Below are 13,419 nucleotides of genomic sequence, written 5' to 3' on the forward strand. Positions count from 1 at the left end.
TCTTCCCAGGTCCAGCCTTTCTTACTTATTTATAGCATGTTTTCATACAACAGCATGTACTAATTACAATGTCCTATCAAATAAATGCCTATAAATTATATTCTATAGATGTAGCTTTATAATCAACTTTCCCCCCATAACACACCTTGGACATTTTTAGTATTTGTACATCAAGAGCTACTTTATTCTTTTCAGAAACAACAAAATACTCCACTATGTGACTGTACCAAAATTTGCTTTAATGGCCCCCTATTGAAGAGTATTTAAGACTGGTTCCAACCCGCCAAGGCATGTTGGCTAATACCTTTCACTCCAAAACTCAGAAGGCTAAGGTCTGAGGATCACTTGTGAGTTTGAGGCCAGCCTGTCTATATAGCAAATTTTAGGCCAGACAGTTCTAGAGATCTTTTCTCAATAAATAGTTTGTTTTCAAATGCTTTTTCTGTTGCCAAATAATAGTTCTTGGAACTGATGTTACAGGTGTAGTTGTATAATTATACAAAGATTTCATGTCTATGCGCGCGCGCACACACACACACACACACACACACACACACACACACACACACACCACTTTATTGTTTTGGAGGTATTTTTATAGTCTTCTTTCTCTTCACATATATATTTTTTTATTAGGCTCAAATGCCAGAAATGTAAGCAGTAATTTTCATTTCCTCTTCTCCCCACCCCCTGGTAACTGTTCCACTTTCTCTATGCATTTGCCTATTATAGATATTTCATTTAAATGAAATCATACAATATTTGCCCTATTATAACTGGCTTGTTTGACTTGGCATAACACTGTCTGCCTTCATCCATGTTAGAATATGTATCAGCAGTTCATTCTTTTTATGCCTGAATGACTTCACATTGTATTAAGTATCACATTTTCTTTATCCATTCATCTGTTAAATTTCTAGAAATTTAGCTTGTCTCCAAATTTGAATATTATAAATAATTCTGCTATGAACATATATACAGGCATGTCTTTGAATCCATGTTTTTAGTTCTTCCAGTGCATATAAATACCTAGAAATAGAATTGCTGAACTATATGATATTCTTTAATTTTTTTTTACTTATTCACATTACATTCCACTCACTTCCTCCTCCCACAATTCTTCCCCCGTTCCCCCTCCCATTCTCCTCTGAGCAGGTGTGTGGGGGCCTCTTGAGTATCCCCCGACCCTAGCACTTCAAGTCTCTGCAAAGTCTCACTGAGGCCAGACAAGGCAGCCCAGCTAGAAGAACCTATCGCTTGTACAGGCAACAGCTTTTGGGATAGCCTTTGCTCCAGTTGTTCAGGACCCACATAAAGACCTAGTGGCACATCTGCTACATATGTGCAGGGAGACCTGGGTCCAGCCTGTGTATGTTCTTTGCTTGGTGGTTCATTCTCTGAGAGCCCCAAGGGTCCAGGTTAGTTGACTCTGTTGGTCTTCCTGTGGAGTTCCTATCTTCTTAGGGGCCTACAATCCTTCCTCCTATTCTTCCCTAAGAGTCCCCAAGCTCAATCCACTGTTTGGGTGTGGGTATCTGTATCTGTCTGAGTCAGCTGCTGGGTGGAGCCTCATAGAGGACAGCCATGCTAGACTCCTGTCTGCAAGCTTAATAGAGTATCTTTAATAGTGTTAGGGATTGGTGCTTGCCCATGGGATAGGTCTTAAGTTATTGGTTGGCCTTTCCCTCGATCTCTGCTCCATTCCCTGCCCTTGCATTTCTTGTAGACAGGATAGATTTCAGGCCAAAAGTTTTGTGGGTTAGGGAGTCCTTATTGCTTCACTGGGGTTTCTCCTTGGCTACAGGAAGTGGCCTTCAGGTTCCATAACCCAATACTCTGGGGTCACAGCTAAGGACACCCCTATTTATTCTTGGGTACCTTCCTATCCCAGGTCTCTGTCTCTTCCTGGAGATGCCCCCTACTTCCCCACTCCTGTCAGTTGCAGATTTTAAATAAATGGTATTCTTATGTGTAAGTTTTTGAGACGCAGCCAAACCGTTTTCCATAGTGTGTGTTCAATTTCACACATCCCATGAGCCATGTATGAAGATTCTAGTTTCTCCACAGCCTTACCAACATTTGTTCACTTCTTAATTTTTGTTTAATTTTTAAATAAGTACACAGTTATTTTTAAATGTTGTATGCATGAGTGCTTGCGTACTCACGATGACACATGCATCTGTGCCATGGTGTATATGTGGGGGTCAGAGGACAACTTCCATGAGATAGTTTTCTCCTACTTTGTGGATTGCAGGGATCAAACTCGTGATCAGACTTTCCCCGGGTACCCTAATCCTTTGCGTTCTGTTTTGTTTAGAGTTGCACAAATATATAGGAAGTGGTACTCTCGTGAGTTTAGCACCTCAATTCTCTCTATGACTAAGGATTTCAGCATCTTTTCTTGTACATATAGGGCACATGTATGTCTCTGGAGAATTGTCTATTCAAGTACTTTGCTCTTGATTTTTAGTGGAATAAAGTTATCATTAATATGACTGTTCTTACAATTTAAGCTTTTTAATCCACTTAGAATTCATGTGGAGGGTAAAATAATGATTGAGCATATATTTTACAAACGATTAACCATTTATCACACATCATTTAACAAATCTTGCTAATATGAAATCTTCGTATCATTTTAATCATGAAGTTGGATACACACCCACACATATCCACTTGAAAATATTATGTTAATGTGCCTATTGAACATATCTGTAATGCCATACAGAATTTTCACATATTTAGAAAAAACTTGATTCTCTGGGTAGTCAGGGTTTCCCATATTGATTTCAAAGACAAGAATTACTACACTGTATTATTTTGTAGATTGAACTGTGCTGCAGTTACAAAGCAGCTCTCAAGTCATAGTGACTGAGCACAATTACAGCTTCTTTCTTCCTCAAGTGTTGTGCAATCAGTCAGCAACTCCCTTCTCATGAACCCGGCTTGCTTCCTTCTTGTTGCTAACACAGCAGGAGCAAACGGCTTCTAGAGTTGTGAAGGCAAAGAAAGAAATGGAGGACAAATTTGTTTTTATTTACTTTAGACAGGAAATGATGTGTCCCTCCAACTCATATTCCTAGTTGCCAGAACTGTTAACATGATACCAGTAAACTAAAGAGACCAAGATAATTTCCCTTCCCCTGTGACCAAGAATAAGAAGCACTGGGAACACATGGGGCTTCCTTTATCACATCTACATTATACATGTATTTTCCTAAAATAATGTGATTCTAACAACTTCATGCAAATTTACAAAAGTTCATTTTATATAAATAAAATCCTACAGTCTTTTCCTAAAAGACTTCTTTGACGTAATTAATCTTATTTTTTTTTATAACAGGAGGGTTTTCTTTAATAAAAAAAACCTAATGCTGATATATTAGTGGCTTCTGTATGTTAGCCACCATTCTTTTTGTGTGTGTGTGTGTGTGTGTGCTTAAAGATATTTATTTATTTTACGTGTCTATCTGCATTTGTACCACCATTTCACACGAAGGCATCAGATCCACCTATGGTGGTTGTGAGCCGTCATGTAGTTGCAGAGAATTGAACTCAGGACCTGTGGAAGAGCATTTGGGACTCGTAAACATTGAACCATCCACTCCTGGGCCTTGGGAATTGAACTCAGTCTTCAGCCTGGTTACATGTTTGTCTATCCACTGATGACCTCGCCAGCCCGGTTTTCCCCCTTGGACAGGAGATGCGTTGAATACTTAGTTCATTTCATTTTTTTTATTAACTTGAGTATTTCTTATTTACATTTTGAATGTTATTCCCTTTCCCGGTTTCCGGGCCAACATCCCCCTAACCCCTCCCCCTCCCCTTCTATATGGGTGTTCCCCTCCCCATCCTCCCCTCATTACCAGCCTCCCCACAACCATCACATTCACTGGGGGTTCAGTCTTAGCAGGACCAAGGGCTTCCCCTTCCACTGGTGTTAGCCACCATTCTAAGAGCTTCGTGTCTATTTAATCTGCAAGACAGCCTATGATATACAAACACACACACACACACACACACACACACACACACACTAGATATGGAAATTCGAAGGTAACTTGTCACTTACTCAAAGTAGAACATAACTGACGAAGTCAGCTAGAGAGAACTCTTCAGTTTTATGGTATAGAGGGTATGTAAATCAATTTTAAAAGTCACTATATGATAGCTTTGATTTGTTTCAGTTAGCATCAAATATAAAGTTCTTAGGAATTTTTCAAACTATCTGGATTAATGTGCTTCACACTTAAAGGAGGCAATTATATATTATTAGCAATTACTGGCCATATTCATTATTTTTTCACAAATTCGATTCATTCATTAGGTGTGTGTGTGTGTGTGTGTGTCTATATGTGTGTGTGTCTGTGTGTGTCTGTGTGTGTGTGTCTATATGTGTGTGTCTGTATGTGTGTGTGTGTGTGTGTTGTGTGTGTGTGTGTGTGTGTGTGTGTGTGTGTGTGTGTGTGTAGCAGAGGAAGATATTGAGATATTTTGAAGCTTGAGCTTTTCTATATCCCATTTAAGGCTTATTTGATTCTCTTAAGCATGTTGTGTGCTTTCATTAAACAAAAACAAAACAAAACAAAACAAAAAAAGCCAAAAATGAAACAAAAACAAATGAAGTCCCTGGACTTTAGCACAGTATCTGGAGCATGAGAAGTGAAAAGTACAGACCATGATGCCGTCTGTGTGGATGAAATCACCATGGAATTTTGATTGTTACTTCTCAATGCTTTTATTATTTTGCATTTAAAACAATTGTCACTGAACTCTGTCATCCATTTAGCTTAGTAGTAGTTGCCTAATGTTTTGATAGCTTCCTTAAAACTTGAGAGCCACAAACTGGAAGAGAGCAAAGCACTGGAAAATATCACGCTAAGTGAGGTAACCCAATCACAGAAAAACATACATGGTATGCACTCATTGATAAGTGGCTATTAGCCCAAATGCTTGAATTACCCTAGATGCCTAGAACACATGAAACTCAAGACGGATGATCAAAATGTGAATGCTTCACTCCTTCTTTAAAAGGGGAACAAGAATACCCTTGGCAGGGAAGAGAGAGGCAAAGATTAAAACAGAGACTGAAGGAACACCCATTCAGAGTCTGCCCCACATGTGGCCCATACATATACAGCCACCCAATTAGACAAGATGGATGAAGCAAAGAAGTGCAGACCGACAGGAGCCGGATGTAGATCTCTCCTGAGAGACACAGCCAGAATACAGCAAATACAGAGGCGAATGCCAGCAGCAAACCACTGAACTGAGAATAGGACCCCCGTTGAAGGAATCAGAGAAAGAACTGGAAGAGCTTGAAGGGGCTCGAGACCCCATATGAACAACAATGCCAAGCAACCAGAGCTTCCAGGGACTAAGCCACTACCTAAAGACTATACATGGACTGACCCTGGACTCTGACCTCATAGGTAGCAATGAATATCCTAGTAAGATCACCAGTGTAAGGGGAAGCCCTTGGTCCTGCTAAGACTGGACCCCCAGTGAATGTGATTGTTGGGGGGAGGGCGGCAATGGGGGGAGGGTGGGGAGGGGAACAGCCATAGAGAAGGGGAGGGGGAGGGTTAGGGAGATGTTGGCCTGGAAACTGGGAAAGGGAATAACAATCGAAATGTAAATAAGAAATACTCAAGTTAATAAAGATGGAGAAAAAAAAGGAAACAAAGCAAATGATTTCTCTTAAACTTTTTAAATTGGCTCTGTGCCACAATACATTATCATGTAACCAGGCCACTTGTAACGCTGTAGTGGCCTTTACTTCCTCCTGAAATCTGTCTGCCACAGTGGATGATCATAGTCTTTGGAGGCTTTCTCAGGCCATGTGGCAAACCCTTGGGTGTGTGTAGGGTTGTCTTACACAGGATCATTTAAAGGAATTTGTTCCCTTTTATATCTCATTTCTCAACTTCTCGCAACCCTGGATTTTCAGTCTATTGCTCGTTCTAACTGCACTTGTATGCCAATATTTTATATTACATGCTTTTAAGAAAAACCTCCATTGGGAGGGCACCACTGCTATGAGAGCAAACAAAACTGGGTAGAACGAGAAAGCAAGCTCTATGTCAGTCATTGCGGTAGCTGTCAGATAGAGCAAAACACAGTGGTATCCATCAGGATAAATCCTGCATTGGTCCCTTTAGTCTAGCAAACTCAACCAGGGATAGGAACTGTTCTGCTTATGGATGAGTCATCAGAGTATGAGTGGTGGGAAGCAGGCAGTTTAACGTTCCCAAGCAGGCTCAGAGCACAAGACAACAATTTCTTTCTTCATGTGTATTTGTCCTGATAGTTCTAAATATTTGTCTAAGTTCTGCAATGGTATATATTTACTATGCCATTTTTATAAAGGTTCACAAGAATATGCAAAGCTATGTTAGTTCTAAAAAATACACTTTGAAAGAATACCTAGTAACAAGCATATTTAAAATCTAAGATGTTTGTGACCTTTAAAATATGTAGATTTACTTTACTTCACAAAAAAAGAGAGAGAGAAAGAAAACCAAATACTCTCAAGAGATGTGTAGAAGAACATTGGTGACTGTATATATAGGCATGTTCTCTGTCTGGAGAAATTTGGTAAATGCATGCGATGAATTAACACAATTAAGGATGCCCTTAATATTGTAAGGGAAAAATCATCAGTGTGATTCTAAATCCAGGTAAATATTTAACTTTTTTTTTACAATACTTACCATCTGTTTTTGCACTTTTAGGTGATATTGTAAAGGCAGCAGCTGACCTGGATAGAGTCCACATCATCGGTATCTTGGATATCTGTAATTTGGGTAACAATAAAGTGGAAGTCTGTTTGCAGAAAATTTATACTCCAGAATAAGCTTCTTAAAGATTAGTAGTCAAAACAATTACATGTTCTAATTAGTGTACTGCTTTAAAGAGAACTTATTATTTTCTTGTTATTTTCATCAGAATTTTACATGACCTTGAAAGTTAAGTGGTTTTCAGTTCATCTTGTATTTAGCACTCACATCTCATATCAGATTCATTATTGAAAAAAAGTCCAGTCAATTTTATGTGTCAAAAATTACTTCACTTGTATGTGACTGTTATCCTAACTTGTAACAATGTATGTTTGGAATAAATTCTTTAGCAAAGTGTACTTTTATTCCAATATCTCTATACAAGGTACCTTGGCTTATACAATTTACCAGCTTTCTGATTTCATTCACATACAGTGATAAATCTTACACTGAAAATTCAAAGACTAAGGTATCATTCTTCTAAAGTGACTACCCACATTTCTTTTTTTTTTTTTTTTTGGCTCTTTTTTTTTCGGAGCTGGGGACCGAACCCAGGGCCTTGCGCTCTACCCACATTTCTTATAAGCAGGGTAGTACCTGTCACGTCCACATACATGGATCATAATGAACCAATTATCCCTGGTCTCTGCATTTGCCATTAAGTAAATATGCCAAACTGCCATAGAAATTTTTCAGCCCTTTATTGTGGTTTCCAATGCCTTGAAGTTTTGAGTGTTTTGGCCAGTGTGTAGTGTTAAATTTAGAGGCTACAATATATCTACATTCGTACTGGGTTCGTTGGTAATTTCAGTATATGTAATGTGATTTTAGACTGTAAAATTTCATCTCACGTTAATATATCTGAAGTGCTTGTATTTAAAGTAGAGAAAAGTAACTAAGGGAATTTGTCTCAGTCTGGTTTTCTACTACACTGTGTTTCAAAGGTAAATAAGTGGTCACTCTACATTTGTGAAGACCTGTGTCTGATACCCATGTGACTAGCTAAATGAACCAAAACAACTATCAAGATGAATTTGATTGTAGTTGAGGTATAAGGAAATCTATGAGGAAACAAGCTTTCCTTAGAACCCTATAATTCTGTGATGTCATGTGCTATTGCCGTTTTAATGTGCTGGGAAGCTTAGGAACTTAAAGGTGCACTGTGTATAAAAGTGTTCAGTTTTCTTGATAACTGTATGGAATAGTTAATTAGAACTGTGAATTTTTGTGTTACTAGTTTCACAGTGTTATTAAATATGTTAAGATGCAGTAACTCTTTTGGTCTCCTCTCTCATTTTGAACATAGTTCGTGTGTGTCCTTTATATCGAAGGGCTGTGTATGTACTTGAAAGCGATCCAAGGTGATTTTCACATGCAGGTTTGAATACTGTGGTGTTCAAATGGAATTTGGTGATTTTGGGTTAACTTATTACAATTTCAAAAGGGCAGTTTGATGTTAGAGCTGCGTCCATAATGGAAAAATGTTAGAAAAACTGTACAAAAGTATGATTTCTGTTCTTATATTTAATGGAAAATAACTTTTCCAATTTTTTCAGCTTTTTTCTTTTTAATTTTATTTTTTTTACTTATTCAGTTTACATCACGCTCAGTGCCCTCCTCCCAGTCACCCTCTCTCACAACCCTTCTCCTATCCTCCTTCCCCTTCTCCTCTGAGCAGGTGCCCCCCACAAGCCAGTTAAACAACTTCTCTTAGAAAATTATATCACAAAGGCTAGGACTGGAGAAGTGACTCTGTGGCTGAGAACAATTGTGACTCTCGCAGAAGTTCTGGGTTTGAGTCCCAGCACCCACATGTTGAATCACAATCCTCTGTAAATGTAGTTCCAGGGTATGTACCCCCATTTTCTGAACTCTGTAGTACTAGGCACGAATGCGGTACACATACATATATGTGGGCAAACACCAATACACATTAAAAGGCATAATTTTTTTTTCGGAACTGAGGACTGAACCCAGGGACTTGGGCTTTCTAGGCAAGCGCTCTACCACTGAGCTAAATCCCCAACCCCTAAAAGGCATAATTTTTAACTAAGAAATTTATATTCTAGTAATGCATCTGTTTAAATTCAGAGTTAAACATCCGTGTCCACACTTCTGGTTGTTGCAGAAGGCACATATTTACTGTGGCTGTTTCCCAAGTAGAGTAGTAAACTGCCATCAGGAGAATATTAATTTCAAATATACTAACATGAGGCCATCTTCCAAGAAACAAGTCAGTGGATAAATGACAAAATAGTATTTAAGGACCACAGTCTCACCAAAATTTCTAATTTTGAATCGCACATGAGACAGAAACATTAAAATACGTGGGTACGATATTAAAGTGCCAATTTGAAAACATGATGTCTGCCAAATATATATTTATACTTTATTTTCATTTTTTAATTATATGGGGGGGTAGGAGGTATGGCACATGTTAATAAAGGAACTGCACGTGTTGAGTCCAGAAGAGAGCATCAGATTTCCTAGATTGGAGTCAGAGAGTGAAGTGTGTGTGCTGGGAAACATGCTTAGGCCTCTCTAAGAGCTCACTCTTCATGTCAAGATATCTCTCCAGCCTTCTACCAAATACACATTTTTTGAACTTTTTGTTGGACTGGTCCTAATTCATTTTGCTCATATTTAGAAAAGGGTTTTAAAGGGCTTTGAAATTCATAATTGGTGAATATTTCTTATTAACTAACAAGTATAACCAATTCTTATCTCTCCTTTTATATTAATTTTCAGTTTAGCATACAAAGTCATGGGTTTCCCTGTGACATTGTCTCCTTTCTTCTCACCCGGTCCCCTCCCCCACTGCTCTTCCTTGTTCCTCCTGCTACCTTCCTGGTAATCCCTTAGCATTGTCTCCTCTTCTTATGGCCTCCATTACTCCTCAACTCCTTACCTCCCCTAAGATCTCGTCTTACCTTCTCATGATTCCCCTTCAGTTTCGTGACCTACACACCTACACATACACACACACAAACACACACACACACACACACACACACACACACACACACAGACAAACAATTTTAAATATAGTTTATGCATGCAAGAATAATCATGATATTTTTCTGTATCTAGTATATTTTGTTTAATAATAACTTCCAGTTGATATTCATTTCCCTGAAAGTGTCATAACTTCATTTTTCTCCATGGCTGTGTAAAATTTGTTTTATGTATCATATTTTCATTATTCATCAACTTGGGTACTAGGAAAAGTGCACATTAAGCCTAGCTGTACAAGTATCTTTTGGTATGAGGATTTAAAATACTTTGGGTGTATATGCTACAGTGGTATATCTGGGTCATGATCATTCTATTTTTATTGCTTTGAGAAGGCTCCATACTTATTTCCATACTGGCCACACAAGTTTTACATTCTTACACATATAAGCTTCCACTTATTTTACATCCTTGCCAGTATTCATTGTCATCTGTCTTCTTGATGGTAGCCATTATGGTTGGGAGAGCTGGAATCTCCCAATAGTTTTAATTTACATTTTCTCGATGGCTAAGGTGGGTCAAAATTTTTTGAGCATTTATTTGCCATTTCTCTTTCTCATTTTGAGAACTATCTATCCGGCTCATTAACTAATGCATTGGTTGATTGATTGGGCCTTTTGGTGTTTAATGGTCAGTTCTTTATTTATCTTAAATACTGATACTCTGTTAGATGTGTAGTTAGCAGAGACAGTCTTTCATACGTAGGTTGTCATTTGTTTTTGTTTGCTTTGTATGCCTATTTTTCTGAAGTCATTTTGTGATTTGTAGTTCGCTGGTTTACTGGTTGTTGTTTAGAATGCATTGACTGTTTCTTCTTTCTCTCATAAGCATGAGTACCAAAGATTATGTAGATGAATTGATGAGAGGTGAAATGCATATTAACTAGACTTTCTTGTTTCAGTGATGAGCTGGTTTCAGTAAAGCACATTTAGGGAAAATGTTTGAAAATAGGTTAAAAATTACATTTAGGGCCTGTGTGATTGTTTTGGTGATTTGAGATTATATTCGAGTTTGTGAGTCTACACAAAGAGAGAGAAAGAACCCACTAAGAGAAAAATATATGTCATTCATATATATATATTATATATGTATATAATATATCATTATATATAACCTCTAGTCTGAACTTACTTTTTTTAATTAGATATATTTCTTTTCTTTACTTACATTTCAAATGTTTTTCCCGTTTCCTGTCCATAAGCCCCCCATCCCCTCTCCCTCCCCGATACGGGCATTCCCCCCATCCATCCCCCTTACTGCCCCCCATATTCCCCTGCATTGGGGGGTCCAGCCTTGGCAGGACCAAGGGTTTCCCCTTCCTCTGGTGCCCCAACAAGGCTATTCTCTGCTACATACGCAGTTGGAGCCCTGGGTCAGTCCATGTATAGCTTTTGGGTAGTGGTTTAGTCCCTGGAAGCTCTGGTTGCTTGGGATTGTTGTTCTTATCAGGTTGCAACTTCCTTCAACTCTTTCAATTCTTCCTCTAAATCCCCCCAAGGGGGTCCTGTTCTCAGTTCAGTGATTTGCTGCTCTAGTATTGATCTCTGTATTGGACATGCTCTGGATGTGTCTCTCAGGAGAGATCTATATCCAGTCCCTTTCCGCATGCAATTTTTAGCTTCATCAATCTTACCTAGTTTTGGTGGCTGTATGTGTGTGTGTGTGTGTGTGTGTGTGTGTGTGTGTGTGTGTGTGTGTGTGTGTGTGTTTGTGTGTATATATGCCACATGTGGGTTGGTTCTGAATGGCTGTACCTTCAGTCGCTGCTCTAAACTTTGCTTCCATATCCCCTACTACGGATATTTTTCCCCCTTCTAAGAAGGAGTGGGAGCATCCCCATTTTGGTCATCCTTCTTGAGCTTCCTGTTGTCTGTGGATTGCATCTTGGGTAATTCAAGCTTTTGGGCTAATAGCCACTTATCAATGAGTGCATACCATGTATGTCTTTCTGTGATTGGGTTACCTCACTCAGGATGATATTTTCCAGTTCCAACCATTTGTCTATGAATTTCATGAAGTCATTGTTTTTGATAGCTGAGTAATATTCCATTGTGTAGATGTACCACGTTTTCTGTATCCATTCCTCTGTTGAAGGGCATCTGGGTTCTTTCCAGCTTCTGGCTATTATAAATAAGGCTGCTATGAACATAGTGGAGCACGTGTCTTTGTTGTATGTTGGAGCATCTTTTGGGTATATGCCCAGGAGAGGTATAGCTGGGTCCTCAGGTAGTGCAATGTCCAGTTTTCTGAGGAACCTCCAGACTGATTTCCAGAATGGTTGTACCAGTCTGCAATCCCACCAACAATGGAGGAGTGTTCTTATTTCTCCACATCCTCGCCAGCATCTGTCACCTGAGTTTTTGATCTTAGCCATTCTGACTGGTGTGAGGTGAAATCTCAGGGTTGTTTTGATTTGCATTTCCCTGATGACTAAGGATTTTGAACATTTCTTTAGGTGCTTTTTGGCCATTTGGTAATCCTTAGCTGAGAATTTTTTTTAGCTCTGTACCCCATTTTTTAATAGGGTTATTTGTTTCCCTGCGGCCTAACTACTTGAGTTCTTTGTATATTTTGGATATAAGGCCTCTATCTGTTGTAGGATTGGTAAAGATCTTTTCCCAATCTGTTGGTTGCCATTTTGTCCTAACCACAGTGTCCTTTGCCTTACAGAAGCTTTGCAGCTTTATGAGGTTCCATTTGTCGATTCTTGATCTTAGAGCATAAGCCATTGGTGTTTTGTTCAGGAAATTTTCCCCAGTGCCCATGTGTTCGAGATTCTTCCCCACTTTTTCTTCTATTAGTTTGAGTGTATCTGGTTTGATGTGGAGGTCCTTGATCCACTTGGACTTAAGCTTTGTACAGGGTGATAAGAATGGATCGATCTGCATTCTTCTATAGCCTGAACTTTCTATTTGCCTTTATATTCTGTCTCTGTCTTTCTGTCCTTGCCCCCACCCCACTTCTGTGTGTATGTTTGTGTATAAGCAGCTTTACTATCTTGGGGAAATCTAAAACAAGTTGACCTCAGTTTCCTTATTTGTAATATTTGCAAACTAACGAGCCCTTCAAGTTCTGTGAGTCCTTTGGTTTGTTATTATGATTATTGGAATGCAAAAAAATGTCTTAGTTTATATCCATAGGTTTCTGAAAATGTGCTTTTCTGTTAAGAATATCTTATGTTCTTTATTAAAATATCAGGTATAATAGCTCACTATAATGAAAAATAAGCATAAAATCTTTTAATAATACTTGTTTTATTGCAATAGTATAAACATAACACATTTACATACATACATACATACATACATACATACATACATACATGCATGCATGCATAGTTTTGGTAAAAATTCTAATTTTTAGTAAGTTCCACCCCCATGATTGACACTTACCCTTTCTACTACTTTTGCTTCAGCCTACCTTCTTTCTAAGAAGCCCCCCTTCGACTTTCATGACTTATTTTGGATGTGACACACTGACTTCAGATTGTTCAAATGAGCATGGATGGGGGAGATTCACTGGAACATGTGCTACTTTTCAGTACTGAACAGCCACGGTGGGGGTAGAACCGCACGTTCTGCCCTCTTGATGAAATGTTGACAACCTAAGCCTTCTTTCTCCAGAGAAA

The 13,419-nt window shown here is 38.6% G+C and overlaps 1 protein-coding gene across 2 annotated transcripts in view; it reads left to right on the top strand.

Moving 5' to 3' along the window:
• The window catches only part of Radx (RPA1 related single stranded DNA binding protein, X-linked), an 87,552-nt gene extending 79,500 nt beyond the window's left edge, over positions 1-8,052 (top strand). The window contains exon 14 of one of the 2 annotated variants that reach the window (NM_001127377.3): positions 6,735-8,052. In NM_001127377.3, the coding sequence (NP_001120849.1) occupies positions 6,735-6,856 (122 nt within the window). In that variant the 3' untranslated portion in view covers positions 6,857-8,052. The remainder of the gene's footprint in view (positions 1-6,734) is intronic. The other variant, XM_087600710.1, reaches the window with a different exon arrangement.
• The last annotated feature ends 5,367 nt before the right edge of the window (positions 8,053-13,419 follow it).

Source organism: Rattus norvegicus, chromosome X (assembly GCF_021556685.1).
Source record: "Rattus norvegicus strain SHRSP/BbbUtx chromosome X, alternate assembly SHRSP_T2T, whole genome shotgun sequence".
Lineage (NCBI taxonomy): Eukaryota > Metazoa > Chordata > Mammalia > Rodentia > Muridae > Rattus > Rattus norvegicus.